The following is a 20,707-nucleotide window of genomic DNA, read 5'->3' on the forward strand; positions in this document are numbered from 1 at the left end:
TATTTCTAATAACCTCATTATATCCATAATTGCCAATCACTAAAGTTTCAGTTTTTTCTCTATTTAGCTTGAGAAAATTACTACTCATCTACTCAGAAACACAAGTAAGACATTGTGTTAGTGAAACAACAGAGTCAGGGTCATCATGTTAAGCATGCTCAATTGGATTTAAATGGGGTGAACGGCTTGGCCATTCAAGAATTTTCCATTTTTTAACTTTGGGGAAACTCCTGTGATGCCTAAGTATTAAGTCTGGGATCAATATCTTCTTGTATCCAATGCGTTTGGAGTCATCTACAGGAACTTGAACAGATAAGGCATTTCTATAGACCACAGAATTAATTGTGTAGCCATACCACCATATTTAACAGAAGAGGTGATATGCTTTGGATCATGGGCAGTTCCTTTTTGTCTGCAGACTCTGCTCTCACTATCACTCTGAAGCAAGTTAGTCTCTGTCTGGTCCATGCATAAGACCTGTTTCCAGAATTCTGCAGGCTCTTTCAAGTACTTTTTTGTAACCTGTAATTTGAACATGCTGTTTTTGTGGCTAGCTAGTGGTTTGCATCTTGTTGAGTGGTCACTATATTTCTGTTCATGAAATCTTCTGCGGATTGTAGTCTCTGGCACATTCTGCCTCCTGAAGACTGTTTCTGATCTGTTGGACAGGTATTTGGGGCATTTTCTTTACCACAGTGAGGATTCTTGAGTCACCTACCAGTCCTGAGTTCACCAGTGTGTTCTTTCTTCTTAATGATATTTTAGGCAGTTGATTTAGATAAGGGATGCCCACACTTTTTCGGCTTGTGAGCTAATTTTAAAATGACCATGTAAAAATTATCTACCTACATTAAAAATGCTATATATACATGTATATATTATATCTGCGGTGGGCTGGCGCCCTGCCCGGGGTTTGTTTCCTGTCTTGTGCCCTGTGTTGGCTGGGATTGGCTCCAGCAGACTCCCGTGACTCTGTAGTTAGGATATAGCGGATGGATGGATGGATATATATATATATATATATATATATATATATATATATATATATACATACTACGTATATCTACTGTATATCTATCTATATATATATATATATACATACTACGTATATATCTACTGTATATCTATCTATATATATATCTACATAAATATCTATATATATCTATATATATCTTGTAGCAGTAGGGGGCGCTATCGCTCCCTTGAACCCTCAGGTACCACGCCAGACACAAGGTAAAAGTGCAATAATCCTTTGTTTTATTATAATAATTATGTGAACCAAGCACCCTCCACTCTACACTATTCATTAAACAAACCAATCACAAATACAAAAACAGTAACCAATCCTCCACTCCCAGATGCGTTGCCCTCCTACCACCCAGCTCAGCTCGCCATCTGGGAGCTCCCATGGTCCTTTTATAGTTCCTGACCCGGAAGTGTTTCTCATCCTTCAGTCCATAATTCATTATCACTTCCAGGTCAGATAAAAGTCCTTTTTTTCACCCCAGAAGTACATCATCTCTTCCGCTCATGTGACTTGGAAGTACTCCCGGGGAATAGGGCAAATAGCAGTCCCTGGTTCTCCCTGGAGCGACCCCTGGTGGCCCTGACGTTATCCTGCAGGGCTGTGCACTATAACTCCAAAGTCCATGATGCCCTGCTGGAGCTGGGGCATCTCCACATTGCAGGGAGGGCTCCATCTAGCGGCTTGGGGGTCTTGACCGGGATAAACAGCCGGGCATAGTGCACAATCTAAATATATATATATATATAGTTATACAGTATATACTGAGTATCAGAGGTGGGTAGTAACGAGTTACATTTATTCCATTACATTTACTTGAGTAACTTTTTTAAAAAAATTTTACTTCTAAGAGTAGTTTTACTGCACCATACTTTTTACTTTTACTTGAGTACATTTGTGAAGAAGAAACATTACTCTTACTCTGCTACATTGGGCAACACTCGAATCATTACTTTTTTTCCATTAGATAAAGTCAGACAGACAATTTACAATTTTCAATCTGCTCTGTGAAACGTATGCTGTCAAGTTGCGCACACGCCTTCCATTGCGCCTCCAGCTCTGACGCGAGGTTTTGGATGTTCCCCTAATCAAGGCGCTGCAGTTTTGAGGACAGATGTTGTATTTTTCGTTTGAAAGCATTAAATGTGCTAATCATATTGACCATGGTTTTGTCTTTTCCTTGCAGCTGTAAATTAAGCTCATTCAACATGTTGGTCAGATCGTTATTAAGTTGCTTGTATTCTGCATGTTTAATGACAAGGAGAAACTTCTTTTTTCTCGGGCCAGGGGTCTTCGAAATCTCAGCAGGAATTTCTCTTCTTGGAAGGACTTCTTCTGCTTAATGATCAAGTGACTCACCCGGAACGATGCTTCGGTGTGTCTCCCTTTGCTTTTGAATTCAGCCGAGTGAAAAATGACGGCTGTACGATTAACTGCGATTTTAGTTCCCTCTCCTTTCCTTTTCTCAGATCGCTTTTTGGAAGGACGTCAGTTTCGTAGTTTTTATGAACAGTTCGAAAGTGCCTTTCCACATTTTCCTTCTTTGGAATAGCAATGATAGATTGACAGATCAGACAAACGCACTTCGATTGTGACATTGTGAGAAAAACAAAATCCTCTTCCAATTCCACATCCACACATCCAGCCCATTAAACCCCCACTTCCCAGCCTCTCAGGATAGCTGGAGTTTTGCAGTAGCTCACGCGTTTGATCATGCGTGTGACCAGTGTGTTAGAAGAAAGAAGATCTCAGATTGACCGCACTGTATGTCAATCAAGTGGCAAATGCCATAGGGAGGATATATGATAGACTAACATTTAAAAAAAAAAATTTGAATGCAACGTGATCTACCTGCACACCCTTTCCGATCTACTGGTCGATCGCATTCAATGTATTGGGCACCCCTGATTTAGATAATCCTAAGGTTTTACCAATGTCTGTAATGGTTTTTTTTCTTATTTTCAGTCTCACAATGTCTTCTTTGAATATCACTGGCACAGCTGTTGTCCTCATGGTGAACAATGGCAACTGCAGACTCCAAAGGGTAGAAGCAAGCCTAGGTATTCTATGCCTGCACTAATGAAGAAGTAAAACACACGAGTAATCACAAACACCTGTGACGACAATTGTCTCAATCATATAGTGCCCTGAAATAGGGAGACCATCTGTAAAAAGTGTTGTCAGTTCTACATGGTGTGACAGAAATGTATGCTAATACCCTTAAATTAAAGTCTGCAATGTGCACTTTAATCACATCTGAATTTTTGATTTGTAATTGTAAACTGTGCACCAGGAAGGTAAATCAAGGAAAAATGTGAGTTTGTACCAAAAAATATGGATGGCTTTGTATATTTTGCTGGAGTCTGAAGTGCTGGGGTTCAACTCCCTGATTAGACTCAACTGAAAAAGGGATCTTGAATTCTGCCTCATAGTGAGATTTTGGGTGTTAAAGAATCAAAATTAGAGAGAAAAGGTGAGTCCTATCAGGGCTGGTGGGTAACTTGCAATGCTTTTTGCATGGGTCGTCTTCTAACTGATTAGCAATAGGCTTTTAATAAATAAGCCAGCAAAGAAATGAGTAGTGTGCAGAAAAGAAATGGAATTTTTGCAAAAACAAAAAATAACTAAAAAAAGAATTTAATAGAAGAAGAAACAAAGGGAACAAAGTTATAATTTGTAGAAAAAGAAAGTGAAATTTATAACATGTAGACAAAAGGAATAGTTAGTTTCTTAATGCCTGAACAATCTGAAGATGCAGTCTGAGGGCAGGCAAGAAGGGTCCAGGTGGAAAGACACTGCTGAGGGATCATTAAAAGTAATTTGAGATACAAAGCACCCAATATTGGTCATTACTTTGTGAGGCGAAACAAGTGAGAAATGTGCAGTGGTCTTTATACAGTTCTTTTGAGGGGGAAAGATGGAAATTTTGTCTGATCAACTGCAAGAAGAGTTAGGGCAGCCAAAGCGGCAAAACAAGGAATCTGTTAGATAAGAGATTGTCTGCCATTGAAGAGAGTGTGATGCCTCCCGAAAAGGAAAAGAAACAGATTATGGAGTATTTATGTAAGGCTGAGACAGTGAAAGCTTTGGTGTTACAGTACACTTTGAATGATATGAAGATTTTGAAAGGCAACACACACTCCAAGAAATAATTAAGTAATAATAAGGAATTATTTGAATAAATAAGAAAATCTTGTTGAAGGGGTCCGGTTTAGTGGACTCAGGATTGGGTCACTGCTTTTTGCAGATGATGTTGTCCTGTTTGCTTCATCAGGCCGTGATCTTCAGCTCTCTCTGGATCGGTTCGCAGCTGAGTGTAAAGCGGCTGGGATGAGAATCAGCACCTCCAAGTCTGAGACCATGGTCCTCAGCTGGAAAAAGGGTGGAGTGCCCTCTCAGCGTTGGGGGAGAGATCCTGCCCCAAGTGGAGGAGTTCAAGTATCTCGGGGTCTTGTTCACGAGTGAGGGAAGAATGTATCGTGAGATCGACAGGCGGATCGGCGCGGCATCCGCAGTGATATGGGCTCTGCATCGGTCTGTCATGGTGAAAAAAGAGCTGAGCCGTAAGGCAAAGCTCTCAATTTACCAGTCGATCTACGTTCCTACCCTCACCTATGGTCATGAGCTATGGGTAGTGACCGAAAGAACGAGATTGCGAATACAAGCAGCTGAAAAGAGTTTCCTCCGCAGGGTGTCTGTTCTTTCCCTTAAAGATAGGGTGACAAGCTCAGTCATCTGGGAGGGGCTCAGAGTAGAGCCGCTACTCCTCCGCGTCTAGAGGAGTCAGATGAGGTGGCTCGGGCATCTGATCAGGATGCCTCCTGGACGCCTTCCTGGTGAGGTGTTCCGGGCACGTCCAACCGTGAGGAGGCCCCGGGGAAGACCCAGGACACGCTGGAGGGACTATGTCTCCCGGCTGGCCTGGGAGCGCCTTAGGATTCTCCCGGAAGAGCTGGAAGAAGTGGCCGGGGAGAGGGAAGTCTGGGCCTCTCTGCTTAAGCTGTTGCCCCCACGACCAGACCCCGGATAAGCGGAAGAGGATGGATGGATGGATGAATAAGAAAATCTTACACACAGCGAGAATGTGTCTTGATTATGTGTGGATGAAGAGCTTAGAAAAAAGAAAATCGGTTTTGGAAATGACTGGCGTAGCCAGGGCCGGATTAAGGTGGGTGCTATTGATGCTGCAGTATTAGGCCCATTCCTGAAATAGGCCCAGATGAAAACAGACAAGAATTTTCCGGAAGCTGAACAGTTTTCCTTTGCTATATTAACCTCAAAATAATTCTTAGAATGAAATTTAGAGTTCGACTTTCAGAAGCCTAGAGACAGCGTTACTTATTATACAGTTACTATTGTTCTTTGTGCTGTGACGTAACTATAACGTCATTGTGTTTATTGTTAACCGAAGATTTCAAGTTAATGCTATAAATTTTACGTTAAACAGTTTACTTAGTAATTTAAAAATTAAAAAATTTATTTTTTTTGCAATATCTTGGGGATTCTTGCCACTTTATTATTGTTCGGTAAGTTCCACATAGTAAATTTTTCACCTTGAAAGTTAGTTGTACAGTAAAAATCGATGGCTATTTAAATGGTTATCGGTAAAGGTAACACTAAGCATGGATGTTTAGAATTTTTAAAATCCTCGACAGGATTCTGGTCTATTATGAAATTTAAATAGTGGACAAATTTTTACCTTCAAGAGCCTGAACTGAGTCACTTTTACCCAATGTCTCTGCAAATTAATTTTTTCTTACTCTGTTTTGTAAGAGAATTGTGAAATTTTGTGTATTTTCCTTGCATTAAGTGCACTTTTCAGACAATTACTATTGAATGTTGATGTTACATAGTTTGATGTTAATCTCGAGTTGTTACGATACTACGGTGTTATTATTATTCATGTTCAGTAAAGGCTGGCTGGTTGCGTCGCAAGCAATTAAGGCTCCTTGGTCGGTCTAAGCGCGCATGTACGGTGAGTGTCAAATGCACATGCACCAATGCCGAGAAAAAATAGGACTTTTTTGCGCTGCAGCATCAGGCCCAATTTCCTCTTAATCTGGCCATGGGTGTAGCAGAATGAGAACTCTAACAAGCCATAGAATTAAACACCGGGTTTCATTAACAGTTAAACAGGAGACTGGTTGGAGTGGAGATAGTGGTCTGAATTACCTTGTTATTTGTTTATTCTTTGGCTGTTGGTTAAGGAAAAAAACACAGCAAATCAAAACAAATCTGACCCATTAGCATCAGTTATTGGTTACTCATTAAGAACATGGTGTGATAAAGTCGCTATATGGCGCCCGACCCGGCACAGACTGACGCAGAGGCACGTGTAAAAATCACACAGACTTTATTAGTTCTTCAGCTGGAGGGCACGTCTTCCCCGTAATCCCTCCAGCCACAGCACAGTCCCAAACACTATTACTCCCCATTAAAGCACAAGCACTTTCTTCTCCTTGGCACCACCACTCCTCCACTGCAACCTTGTCCTCCTCCACCCGACTCTGGCCAATGAGTGGTGGTTGCTGGCTCCCTTTTATACGTCACCTGAAAATGCTTCCAGGTGTGACGAATCTGTTGCTCACACGGGCTCAGGAGTCCCAAACACAGCACCCCCTGGCAGTACCTGTGGGACCCAACAGGGCTGCACCCAACTCCAATTCCCAGGGAGCCCTGTGGGAAACCGAGGCACTTCTCCAGCCCAGGGGGGCAGCCATCTAGCATCCAGGGGGAGGTATGGCACTGTCCAGGGCTGCTCCCCCGAATGTAGTGTGCAGTGGCGTCCCGGCTGGGCATGGACGTCAGCTGGCTGCCACAATGGCTAGAACAAAACCTGCAGCCACTGCGGCCCCTCAGGATCTGCATTAGACACCCTACTTTAATTACTTCGAATAACATGGCCACTACAGGCTCTTTGTTTAATCCTGGATGACTACAAATATTACATGCATGGAAAATCTGGTTGTGAAATATTTTTTCATGACTGCTCAAGTGCAATGAATGATTGGATGAATCTCTACTGCCTATGAACATCTGCTTTAAATTATGCAGCATTTAAAGATTCAGGTATCAATAGATAGATAGATAGATAGATAGATAGATAGATAGATAGATAGATAGATAGATAGATAGATAGATAGATAGATAGATACTTTATTAATCCCAAGGAGAAATTCACAATATAATGGCATTGAACTATTTCTCAGAAATTGTCATCATTGAAGGAAAAGACACCCATGTACAACACAAGTTACAATATAAATTTAAATAAAAGGAAGAGAAAGTTTCCAGGTTTTATGAGACTCCTGAATTTTGAAATGTATATCTTACTTTTACTTTGTTTGGCTGCTTCTGAGAAATACCCATCTTGATAGGAAGAAACAGGCTGCATTATAGGGGAGTTCCCCGTGATCTAGACTTGCGGTCTGTGGCTGGTCAGGGCACATGTCAGACTGAATATAAATTCCAAACCAGCCACCCAGCCATCAGACAGATCTTGACATTAATCTTCAAATCAAAGTTCTTTTTGAGAAGCTGGTGTCTCTGTCACAATGATCTGCATGGCGTTTCTTTTCCTTGCTTTCCTTTTGCACCCTGCCACTGAAGGTGAGTATCTGAATTGCTCTCATCTTTTCTTTGTATAATTTGTGCTCCTCTCCATGCTGGTGCACTCTTGACTCTCGTTTCCCTGCACTTTCAGGATCCCCCCTACCCACAAGGGTGCGCTGCAGCTGCATTGGAAGTGGGGTTGACTTCATTTCTCCAGCTCGAATTGAGAAGATTGAAATATTTCCATCCTCTGCAGTTTGTTCACAACTTGAAATTATGTGAGTATTTCATCTTACTAGAGAAAAATATTGACATAATGGAGCAGTGCTGTGATATTTCTAATATGATCTCCAGCTTTTGCCATCTTTCCGAAATCCTCATAATACTGTCAGAAGAACCTCTTAGAAAACAGCCATCTTGACTTATACTGTATGTTGGATTTCTTTTCTCAGTGTTACCCTGAAGGATACAACACAGAAGTGCATGAATCCAAAATCCAGATTTACTCAAAATATAATCAACAAAGCAAAGAAAGAAAGGTAACCTAGCAAAAGGCTTGGCAACTCTTAATGTGTACTGTGACTAGGCTAGTTGATACGTTTTAATGTTTTTTTGTTTTAATGTTGTGATAATTTGAAAGCCTCCCTTGAAGTTTTTGTATTTGTTCATAGTGATGAGCATCTTTCATTTAAATGTTTAGTAATAACAGTGACACAAGAATGAATATTAATAGTAACATTGCAAAGTTTTAGTAATATTAGTCATAGTGATTTAAGAATGAGTGACATGATGTGCAGCTGAAGTGAACTCCGTTCAAACTGCTGGCCTGGTCACTGTAAGTATTGAATGTTCTCCTGGTGTTTGTTCGGTTTTCCTCCTGGATACGCCAGCTGTCGTCCTACATCCCAATGACATGTGTGTTAGAACGACAGAAAACACTAAAGTGACAATATGTGAGGTGTGTGACCCTGCAATGGACTGGCACGTTATTCAGGGTGGTCTTCTGTCTTGTGCTTGATGATGCCAGGATACAAGGTCTAAGAATGGATAGACGGAGGGACTCAAGAGTGAATGTTAACAATTAAATTAGTTGTTTTATTTATATTGGTAATAATGGTTCATGAGTGAATGTTAACAAAGAACTTTCACTGTTTTACAGATCTTCACATTAAGAATCTCACATCTGGTGATAAAGAAAGAAGGCTCAACCACAAAGAGGAAATTTGGCAAACCTACTCTGACCTGAAGCGAATTTAGTTAAACCAAAAGTTTTTGGCTAAGAGTCATTACTGTCAGTAAATAAATCTTGATTATTTGGATTGATTAATTATTAAGTTTTTCTCTGCAAGAAAAATAAATTATAATAATATTTATGGTAAAAAAAAAACAAGTTCCAATGTACTGATGACAGTAATTTATTTTGAGAGTAAAATTTCTCAAGCATCATCACAAGGGTTTCTTTAAGTGCAGATGCGACTGTAATGTTTGAACTTTTAAAGATTTATTGTGTTCATGTTGAAAATTTGCATTTTGGCTAATTCTTTAAGGGAAGTTTTGTCCAGAATGGATTATACAATTATTTGTTTTGTAAATACTGTAATATATCCTTTGTAAATTCCTGCAAATTCTATTGTCAAAGAATAAATAAAAATATAATTATAGTGCAAATGTTTTGTGGTGGACATTCCTTAGATAAAGACAGCAGTGCTGCTCACTGTGTTATATAAAGAAACCCAATCTAGAATTGTCTGATTCTAACACACGTGCCCCAAAATATTAAATAATTTTGAGTGTATAAGGTAGTGTGTTTGGGGGTTTCACAATTTCCCAGGTTTGTGTCAGTTTTCTTCATAGATACAAAATTGTGCAGATTTGGTGAACTAGTGGTTAACAAGCTACTAAAATAATGCAGAGCAGTTTAATAGTCTGTTATTATAATACTTCACCTGAGATGAAGTAAAACTGCACCAAGACTGATGCGATATATTGCTTACACTCTTAAAAATACTGGTTCTTTAATGGCACCTTATGGTTCTTTCCTGGGTTGTGTGGTTAATTGTAGAATTGATGCTTGACAAAGCACCACTTAATTCCAGGACAGGTTCTTTTTGAAAATCTACTAGTGCTTTAGGACTGCTGTGAATTAGATATAAACAGTACCATATCTGCATATAGTAATATTTTCTGTTCAATCCTTCTCAGAAAATACCCCTTTATTTCTGATGCATTTCGAAGTAAACAGCCAATGGCTCAATGGCAATTGCAAAGAGCAATGGTGATAGGGGGCATGCTTGTCGAGTACCACTGTCTAGTTTGAAGTACTCCAAAATATTGTTGTTAATACAAACTGAGGCTTCTGGACTAGTATAGAGTAGTTTGATCCATGCACATATGTTTAGGCTGAACCCAAATTTGTGCAATGTGGTGAACAGGTAGTCCTATTAACCATGACAAACGCATTTCTACATCCAAAGATAGCAAGATCTCTGGGGTGTTAGATTTAATGGGTGAGTAATATATTAAACAAATGTTGAAGATTAGAAGCTAAGTGTCTGCCTTTAATAAAGCTGGTTTGGTCTTGGTTCTTCTGGCTAGAACTTTGGAATGTATCTTAATATCATTATTCAGGAGTAAGATTGGTCTGTATGATGCACATTACAGTCAATCCTTATTTTTTCTTAGAAAAGACAGAAATTAATTTTTGGCAAAAAGTTTGAGGTAAACTTTTTGTGTGTCTAGCTTCTATAATCATTGCTAATAACAGTGGAGTTAAAATATTTGAAATCTTTTTATAAAATTCCATTGGGTAACCATTGGGGCCTGCTGCTTTCCCACTTTGAAGTGAGTTTATAGCATCTAGTAATTCTGTCAGAGGTTTATCCAGTTCCACAGCACTAAAAGTATCTGGCTGTGGTATTTATAATGAGGCAAATGACTCATTAGATGGTGTCTTACCTTCTTTAGACTGAATGGAATATGGTACTCTCTAAATGTATGGGTTATATTTTTATGGTCTATAATTTATCTCCATCTGTTGTTGGTATTTGCTGTTATTACATTGTGGACTTCCTGTTTGTGGATTTGTTGAGTTAAAATCTTATTGGCCTTCTCGCTGTGCTCATAATAATGATGTTGTGATATAAAGATGATCTGTTCTGTTTCTTTAGTAGTCTTTTCTTTGAAGTGTCTCAATTGGAGACATTGTGGGACAGGTTCTTTGCATATAAAGTTGGTTCTTTGTGCTTCTGAAAATTTGCTAATATGAAGAAACAAGTTGAAATCTATGATGTTTGATAGGCTACTAGCAAGACACTAACAGATTAAGAAAACTTGGACTTAGCCTGTGTTTTTACATGGAGCAAGAGTCCTTTTAAAATCATGACACATTGGTATTTCACAAATCTGTTATCATCTGTTCATCGCTATTTATGTCACCTGTAACTGATCTAAATAAACAAATAAAAGTTCTTTGCAGAACCTTCATGTGCATGGGTCTTTGCGGAACCAAACATTGCTCTCCTATGACATCTGGCATCTTTATTTTTAAGAATGTAGGTTAAAACAAATACACATACAAATATATTGTTGAACAACTGAACCTACCATTTGAAGAGTTGAATTTGACCAATCTGGCAACTGAATGTCTAAGAAAGCTACAAAGAAAAAAGCTAATGAGACAAAAGTGCAGAATACTGTTTTAAATATTTATAATAAATCTAATGTTATGATATATAACCATCTCGCTAGGAGTGAATTTACCATTGAAGTGTTTATAGTACAAATAATAAATGAATACATATAATTCCGAAAGAAACTCCATCACACAGATGGGAAAAAAACACAATCCCTTGTAAATAAGTAACTGTTCATTCTGTGCAAAGAATGGTGCCATGTTAAGTTCAAACATGTACAATTCTCTTAGAAAAACTCTGAAAAGACACTCATTATATATGTATTAACTGTTGCATGAGGTCATTGAGATGGACAGATCTTGATTTAGTGGCAGTGGACACATCATCACACCATACAAAACATAAAAGTAAAATATGTTTTTATTTTTAGGAATTTGTTTTGGAGGCTAAACGTATATGGAGGCCACCTATGCCCCCCTACTGTAGTATTCAGCATGTTTGTTCCATTAATTTTGTAATTTAATTTTTTTTCGTTACGAGTGGCAGCAGTGCAATAATATTCCATTCAGGATATAGTTTGCTGTTTTTTTTATAAAGCAATAATTTAAACATTGTGTTGTGAGTGTTTTGGCCTGGACATGGACATTTCATAGCACATGGTACACTAAGGACCGTTAAGAGTAGTCTCATCTGGCACAGCCTGCGAGAAACTGCTGAAGTAGCTTGTTTCTATGTTATGACAAATGTTCTGAAAAGAAAAAGCCATCCCTCCATCATCCAGGTATTTTCTTTCTGTTCTCCTCATACAGCTCTCTCCTTTGCTTTCTTTGGTCCATGCTTCAGTGTGGGACACATGTTGATACCAAACAGCAGAGTGACTGCTATTCTGAATGACTGATTGCATGATTGGAGACAATTTAAGAAAACAGCTAGTTTGAAAAAATCACTCTAATTGAATTATTTATGATCTTTTCTAAGGGTACCAACAAATGTCTCTAGACAAGTTGACAATATCTTATAAGTAATTCTTGATCTCTTTTCACAGTTGCTTTGCTTTTTTTGATGACATATCAAAGGCATGCAGGTATACATAGGACAATTGCTTCTCATTTAACCACTTTTCAGGAGCCATATAGCACTTTTTCAACGAACTGTAAGGGGAAGGGAACCAACAAATCTGTCCATGTCCAATATATGCAATAAATAACAGCGGAAGGTTTTGTTCTGAGGGAGTTTTCTACTGAAAGTTCTGCTAACGAATATTGAGGAAAACAATCTATCTTCTTTATACAGGGTGTGGGTGTATGTGTGTTTTAATTCGAAAATCAGTAATACTGTGAAGGACAGCCGGCATTTCAGTCTGGCTGGGACGTTCCTCAACTAAGAGAGAGGGTCTTTTTAGGACACTACATCTCCCAGGACGCTAGATAGCAGCTCCCCTGGACAGAAATGGTTCCCAGGATTCCCGCAGGGCAACATGGGACATGGAGTCCGGTTCTTCAGCCCTGTTAGGTGCCGTGGGAGGGGGAGCTCACCAAGAACCCGGGGACTATTATAGTGATGTTAACCTGGAAGTACTTAGGAATCACAAGGTCAGAAACCCGCAGTACTTCCTGGACACCTGAAGAAGGCATTTGACCTGGAGATGGAATACTTCTGGGTCAGAGACTTTCAAAGGACTGTGGGAAACCCCAGCAGACTGAGCCAGAGTTGGGAGGGAGTGTGACAGAACTGCTGGGAGGAGTGGAGGATTTATTATTGTGAGTATTGATTTATTGGAGTATTGTGGAGTGGAAGTGCTTGGTGGACAATATTATAGCAATAAATTCAATTATTTGGACTTTTACCTGCTGTCTGACGTGTCAACTAAGGGTTCAAGGGGACGATAGCGCCCTCTATATTCCACAATACATATTGAGCTTTAGTCTTACTAATCAACACAGAAATAAAATATAAAACTGAGGTAGTGTCTCCGTTTTAGCATTCTGCATCTTTTGATCCTGTGTGCACTGCGTGTCCATAATTGTCAGCATTCATGATACAACTAAGGGAGTAAACTTCACATAAAAGGATTTAAAAAAAAGAAACAATTGTAGAAGAAAGTTAAGCATTTAAATCTGTGGCAAAAATGCATATTTTGGAATTCATTCCAAATATTAATATCATTGTGGCACACTTTTGTAATTGCAAAATAAAAGAAAAAGGCTAGCTAATTCAACAATTCAGTTGTGAAACTGGATGAATCAAAGGAAGTAAATATCATTTTTTTTATGGCATAAATCTTTTATGATTTAAAGGAAGCAAACTGTTAAAATGTAGGTTAAAAATAATGTTACATAAGCAAAATGCTATAAGAGAAATAACACAAATGTATTCCATTCCATGTAAATGTGTAGTCTGAAACAGAGATTGACAGCTGCCAATCTAATGATTGGCTGCTTGGGCAGGTTAACTGCTGTCACTGTAAAAATGATTCATAGCTGCCACGTCCCTTCTTCCAGTGTCCAGCTTGCCATTTTATTATTTTTGTGACTGAGTTAAGAGGGAGGAGAGAGACTTTGGCTAAGGTCAAAGGAAGGGAGGAGGATGGCTTTTGATTAGATGATGGAATGCGGAAGACAGATGGCCTTTTGACAGATATAGGAGGAGGATGTCATTTTCTTGGAGGATGTTCTAACATGGATACACTACTAACAGACTCCATGCAAATAGCCAGCAAGTGCAGGATTCATAAGGCAGTATACAAACTACCACATTAACATGCTTCCTTTACTGTAATGCCCCCCGCTTCAATAAATATAATAATCTTTACTTCATTCATTTTTAAAAACAGCTTTAATTAACACAATGCAACTAACCCAAGAAAATATGTCAACTCATAGCACATTTTCACAGCAGCACTCATACACATCATGCAACTAATTACCCTTCCATAGAGATCTTTAGTTTGTGGAATTTCACAGTTATATAATTCAAATTTCACATAAAATAATTATTTGAACGCATAAAATAATTATTTAAATGCATATGCTTTTTTATATTAAGACAATTAATGCCACAGGTCAGATAAAATCTAAAAAGATATTAGAACAAATAGAGCCTGAGAGACACCTGAGATTTCCGGATGCCAGCTTTGTCAATTGACAATAACTTGCTATGCTCAAGTAGCAACGTGGTAACTAACAGTCTTCAAAATTGTCTCAATAGGCTATATGCACGCTCTTTTCCGGTTTCAACATCAGCCAGCTGCTGCAATTGCAGCACCAATATTAAAACAGACTACCTATGGCGTTTTTCACCCATTCACTTCAAGACGTAACCAGACTTACGGTAAACAACGTAAGTTGCATTATTTAAAGAACTAAAAAGGAGAAGGGCTTCAAACTATATGTTTCAAACATATAGGAAGGTAATATCCAGATATATTACATACTTGTGTCTACTATGAACTTACAAGGGACAAATATGTGGGTACACAAGGCTTCTTTAAAAAAACAGAATTTCAATAATTATTCATTAAACTTTATTTAGGGACAGTTGAATATGTATGTAAGCTTAATACTGCAATGGCAGTTAGTTCAGACAGGGAAGTGAGTGAGCAGGCATTGCATCATCAATAGCAGAAGCGTCTATAAAATTGGCAACTCTGGACAGTCACACATGCTTTTTCCAACTAGTGTGGCAATAGACAAACAATTCTTTTAAGGAAAGAGAGACACCTTAAAGAGCAGAGAATCCATCCATTGTAGCACTCAGCTCCAGTGCTACAGTACATAATAACATCAGTCTGCTGGGCATCTTACCTTGTAAAAAAAGCAAATGTCTCTGTCTGAGCCAGTAAAGCAGTGAATGCCAAACCACTGCTTCATTGTAAGGGTCTCAGTTTGTTTTCTCAGCTGCAGGATCTCCTCTCTGAGAGGCATGTTTTCATCAATGCTTGATCAACTCAAGTTCTGTTTAGTTGTAGCAGCTGGAGCAGTGATCCATAAGAGTCCTAGATCAGCACAGTGGGATATATACAGTATATATATATCTTTATATAAATGTCTACGCATGGAAGTGCGTGTGACTGTCTGGCCCAGAAGTGAAAGGTGGAGTCGGGCTAAGGGCTCCACCTCCGACCGCGGATATGCAAGCGAGACCAGCACATCAGCAAAATGAATCCTCCTAGGAGAGAGACGCCCAGAGAAGATCTTTTCAATTACTTGACATTTCTACATTTCAATGTTTTTTCTGATGATTTCAATAGTTTCTAGGGTTTTTTACAGCACAGGCTTACACAGCTAGTATATATACTGTATATGTATATATTACTTAGGTTTATGTTTTTTTTAAGTACTAGAATAGTGTTGTCCATCCAGAGTGGGTGTGGTGTTGGGATGAGAGTGTACAACAGCAGCCTAACATCCAGGTCATTCTGAATGTGGGGTGTGGGTGAAGTTATCAGTATTTGAGGGCTGGAGAGTTCAATATTAGTTGATTGGGGTGCTTGTTAGATTTTTTGTTAAGCTGAATGAAGCAACTTGTAAGCTGACAATAACAGTTAAGTGTTTGGAGCATTCAAACCTTGTGTGTCACTTCCAGCAGTAAACTAAGGACAAAGGGACCTCAGAAACACGGTTTTACCCTGGACTGTGATGCTCTGACCCTGGAGCTTCACACCATTGGACATGCTAAAGGAGAAGCTCCCCTGCATCATCCCGACCACAGTGCTGAGAAAGGCAGGAAAGGTAACACAAACTACTAAAGAAACTTTCAGGAACAAGGTGGGTATGTCATTATTTAGTCTTTGGGGCAATGCAGAAAACAACCGACACAATTTGTGAAACTACCAAAAGCAGAGATTAATTCCATAATTATTATTTCTACTCGGTAATTGACAGACTTGTAAGTGAATTGAAAAGGCTTTTTACCAACATCATGTGCTGTTCTGAGAGGGGGATCTGCTCCAAGACATAACATACTTCATTCCTGGACAAGCAATCACTGTCACTGATGAGCCATTACTATGGAATTACAGATGAGAAAGTACAGTATCTGATGAAATTCACCAAATACAACAACTTTTGGATTGTACAAAAATCAGGGACTGAGTGCTAGCATCACATTGGAATTTCTGAATGTCCTAAAGCCATACAAAGATGCATTTATGGATTTGCATAAACTGTTGTGCATCTTTGTGACACTTCCTGTCATGTCAGCATCTTGTGAGTGCAGTGGAGCACTTCAAATTGGGATCAATACAAATTTAAACATGCATATAATTCAGAAATGTGATCAGATATCTTGTTTTTCCATTGATGATTTTGTTACATTTAATTTTCATTCATTTGCTACACAGAATCTTCATATTTTATCAAATTGCATGGCTCCCAAACCAACTTTCTATTTTATCCTGTATTTGAAAAACATTTCTCTGTTGTTATTTTGTGTGTCTTTGAATTCTTGTGTAGTATGTCTAGCACATTGATAGGGAGCAATCCAAGAAATGTAATATTTAAAATACATAACTTTGTTAATTTATTGTTAGTACAGTACATTCCTTGTTAGCATTGACACTTTAGTGGTTTAGGAAACTGGGTTAAAATTTCAGCTCTGTCACTGTCTTTATGCACATGAAGTTTGTATGGTTTTCTTGTGTTTTCATGAGTACTTTCCATTTTTCTTCTCCATCTAGAAATACATGGAGACTGGCTGGTTGGTGATTCAGAATGGACGCAGTGTGAGTGGTTGTGTGGACATGTAAAGTGATGAACTGCTGTCCTGACCACCATATTCTGCCCAGTTAGGAAAAGCTCCATGTAAACTTAAATATGGAACAGGTAAGTTTAGAAAATGAATGAGATTCCTTTAAAATCTGCCACATGCGGAGAACAAGTTGCAAAAAGAATGTCAATGTCTGTTCTTTTTTTCTGAATGCATTAGGTGCAAGGTAGAAAGTAATATTGAATGATAAGCCTGCCCATCAAAGATTCATGTTTGCACAGCTGCTTTAGATTTTTAAATCAAAATAAATGCATGTGTTTGTAATGTGGAAGAAGCAGGATAATCAGAAAACCAGACAATTACATTATAGACTCATAAATCTGTAATTATTTCAGCTTTCCCTGTTTCGGTAAAATATAATATCATCTGTGTAAGTTCCCATTCATTTGTGCTAGCCTACTCTTGAAGTATCATGCAGATTAAAAAGGAAGTGTCCGATAATAGACACTTCTGAATTATTTTTTATCTTAAATCTCAGTTAATATTAAATTTAATCTTAAAAGAGATTTAGATTGTTAGCCTTGAAAAGCAAACTGTCTTAAATGAAGTGACAAAGAAAGATAATTATACAGGCTGCAGTTTCTATTCATCCTTGGAATGAGATAAATTCTTAACATTTTTCTTTTTTGGAAATAAGTCCTCTTGTCTAGATGAATGTTTCATGTTAAACTGCACCATTCAATCATATTATCTTATTTCTGAATATGTGTATATATACTAATCTTAATCTGTGTTGGGTTCCCCAAAGCCAGTGTTTACTGTCCTTAGGCCGTGACCCAGACTGATTTGCGGTGCTTGCCAAGTGGTTGCTGCAGCAACATACAGTACATTAAAAAGAGACACGACGACAACGAACTCATTTGTGCCATTTACAAGAAGAACACAATCCCCTCATTTTTACTGCCTGTGAATGTGCAATTTTCTAAATACCATTATGAAATGTGACTGGCATTTACTCAAGTTTACACTATCACATGAATGTTTTAAATATTCAATGTCACAGCTTGTTGGCACAAAAAAAAAAATCACACACACACACACTTGGCTCACAACCAAGAAAGAAAGGGAAATTTCCCTTAAGTGAAAGTTAAGTGTAATAGGACCGCTCTGTTTTCCCAGCTTTTCACCATTTCTAAGAAAAGGGATTTTATAAAAATAATTGCACTGTCTATACAGTATGCTTACAGTTTTGCTTTTGCTAGCATGTGGTTTGAAACGATCAATATAGTTGTAAGGCTGCAGGTTTTTGTTCTAACACAGTTGCTTAATTAGAAAGCAGTTCTTGCCAATAATAATTTAATTTCATGGCTTGTTAATGCTTTAACTCTGCTATGTCAGGCAATTCTCATATCTTAGATTTTCTTCCCCTTTCTAAGGATATCATCCAAATGATTTGAAGGCTGAAATGGAGGACTAATTCTCAGTCCTTCATTTTTTTTCTCTTCACTTTCCTTCCAGTTTTTAATTAAACCCAATAGTGCATGATAAATACACACAGGTGTAAATGATAACAAGCTAAATGAAGAAATGCTGGTCTCTATTGTCATTTGCGTGTTATTGCTAATTAGGAGCAATTAAAAACCACGACTACAGCTATTCAAGACTAAAATAAGCAATAAGGGTTCACAATCTTAACGAGCGAGACAACTAAAATGAAGCAGAAGTGTTACTTGAGCAATAAGTGCTTCTTATTAAGCTTACCAAGCCCGCTCTGCCCATGCTCTGCGCACATGAAGCCACTGTATGCATGCTGGCTATTAGGTATCTATTATGCCAAATGCAACAGCAAGGTTTCCACAATGTTCATGAATGTACTTTGAATGAATAGACTCGATGTGAGAGAAGGGCGGTGCTGTGGAGCAGAGCATAATATGTGGGATACATGACTTTGATTGACAATTACAGTATTCCATCCATAGACCCATCCACATGTACACCAGTTTGCAAGCAAATATTGTAACACACGTACGCTTGGGAGAAGATTGGTAGGTTCAAATAATGTTGTTTCTCAGCTAGACCAGGTCTTCTGACCCTTTCTCCTTTAGTCCGTCCACAGACCAGAAGAAGAACCGCCAAACAGTGATGTCACCACCAACCATCCCTCTGATGACATCACTTCCGTCGTTACCTGATGACATTTTCATTCTCAGAACTCACCTACTGAAGACATCACTTCCTCTTTCAGCCACCCTGAACCATCATCTTCCTGTCTCCGCCATATAAATGCCTCTGTTTTCTCCTCTGTGTTCAGTTCTGTTTTGAACTCAGTTGTAACCACATGCTATTTTTGCTGCCTTTTTCAGTATACGCCATCCCTAAACATTTTTGAGTCTCCTGCTCTCCTTATTTACAATGTGTACTTGGAAGCCCAGGCACACAAATATTGTACAACAACAATGGCTGAACAAAACCAAAGTTTTATATGGTGCTACATATAGGAGACGTAATATAACCCTATGCACTATTTGCAGGAGAGTTTTCAGACTGTGAAAAGACTGTGTTTAATGAAGACATAAAAGTTTAGTTAAAATGATTACTGAGGATTATTTCTGAAACTAATAGTCTCTTGTTAGGTATATTGCCTAATATAAGGATAAAATCAGTTTGTTTTCTTTCAGGAAAAATACAAATACAAATAAAGGTAGCATTCTTTACTTGGTCAAAATTAATGGATTTGATGATATTTTGAGAGCATTAGTTAACAATCTCCACCTTATTTAAATGATCTTTTCAACGCATATTTCTACATTATTTAAATTAGCTTGTATTTGCAAGGCTGATTAGAGTTATGGTTCTCATTTCAAAAAAATAATATTTTTGAAGGCAGAAGAGATAATTTGCCAAGACTGGATTGAACCTGCAAATATATTTTGCTTTTTTTTTCATTTTTATTCATAACAATTTTGGTAAGATGGATGTTTGCATTATTCTTTTACTGTTATTAATATTTATTTTGCAATTGTATTTGAACATTAGAATATTAAAAACAATTTGGCCAGAACAGGCCATTCAACTCAACAAAGCTAGCCAATTGAATTGAAGTCGATGGTCCCTAAAGTCTACCAAGCTATTAGGTAACTTACTCCAAGTGTCTATGGCCTTCTGTGTAAGCAAAAACGTCCTAAAGTTTGTGTGAAATTTACCCTTAACAAGTTTCCAACTGTGTCTCCATGTTCTTGTTGAACTCTTTTTAAAATAACAGCCTCAATCCACTGTGCTAATTCCCTTCATAATTTTAAACGCTTAATCATGTCACCTCTTAAACTCCACTTGCTTGAAATGAAAAGGTTCAACTCCATTAATCTTTCCTCAGAAATCATGCCCTGCATTTTATTGTTAATATAAATTAAGTACCCAGCCCTTCTATACTCTTTGTATGTACTTGATTTTATAGATGCCTGACGTTTATACTGTAGATTCTACATAAATTTAACTCCTGGTCCAGTCTTCCAGCAAGGTGGAACATACTCTAGAAAATCTGAACCCATTATAGCCAGTATTTACTGCATTAATATATCATACTAGCCAACCCGCGGCGTACCATACGCCACATAATCAGGCCGGTTTTTTAATAATTTTTAAGCACAGGGAGAAAATTTAACATTTGCAAAATCGGTAATGTAATAAATCAGCAAGAAAAGCAACATTGTAACAATGCACGGAGCGAACCAACACACAATCGTCCGTGCGGCGTAGCGAGGTGGGAGGGGGGTGTGTACAAAGTGCAGGAGCA

At 38.2% G+C, this 20,707-nt stretch overlaps 1 protein-coding gene across 1 annotated transcript; it reads left to right on the plus strand.

The window, feature by feature from the left end:
* The first annotated feature begins 7,513 nt into the window (after positions 1-7,513).
* Positions 7,514-9,237, plus strand: LOC120532140 (C-X-C motif chemokine 11-1-like). Its single transcript, XM_039758029.1, has 4 exons — positions 7,514-7,633; positions 7,728-7,854; positions 8,029-8,115; positions 8,736-9,237. Exons 1-4 carry the CDS (start codon positions 7,579-7,581, stop codon positions 8,746-8,748), a joined length of 282 nt encoding a protein of 93 aa, XP_039613963.1. The 5' UTR covers positions 7,514-7,578; the 3' UTR covers positions 8,749-9,237.
* Positions 9,238-20,707: the final 11,470 nt, after the last annotated feature.

The sequence above is a fragment of the Polypterus senegalus genome, chromosome 7, assembly GCF_016835505.1.
Source record: "Polypterus senegalus isolate Bchr_013 chromosome 7, ASM1683550v1, whole genome shotgun sequence".
NCBI lineage: Eukaryota > Metazoa > Chordata > Cladistia > Polypteriformes > Polypteridae > Polypterus > Polypterus senegalus.

Bases quoted from the DNA above. Each gene is read 5' to 3' on its own strand.
- LOC120532140 (XM_039758029.1), top strand. From the start codon at position 7,579: ATGATCTGCATGGCGTTTCTTTTCCTTGCTTTCCTTTTGCACCCTGCC. The intron at 7,634-7,727 runs GTGAGTATCTGA...CTGCACTTTCAG, and splicing joins TTTGCACCCTGCCACTGAAG to GATCCCCCCTACCCACAAGG. The intron at 7,855-8,028 runs GTGAGTATTTCA...TTCTTTTCTCAG, and splicing joins TGTTCACAACTTGAAATTAT to TGTTACCCTGAAGGATACAA.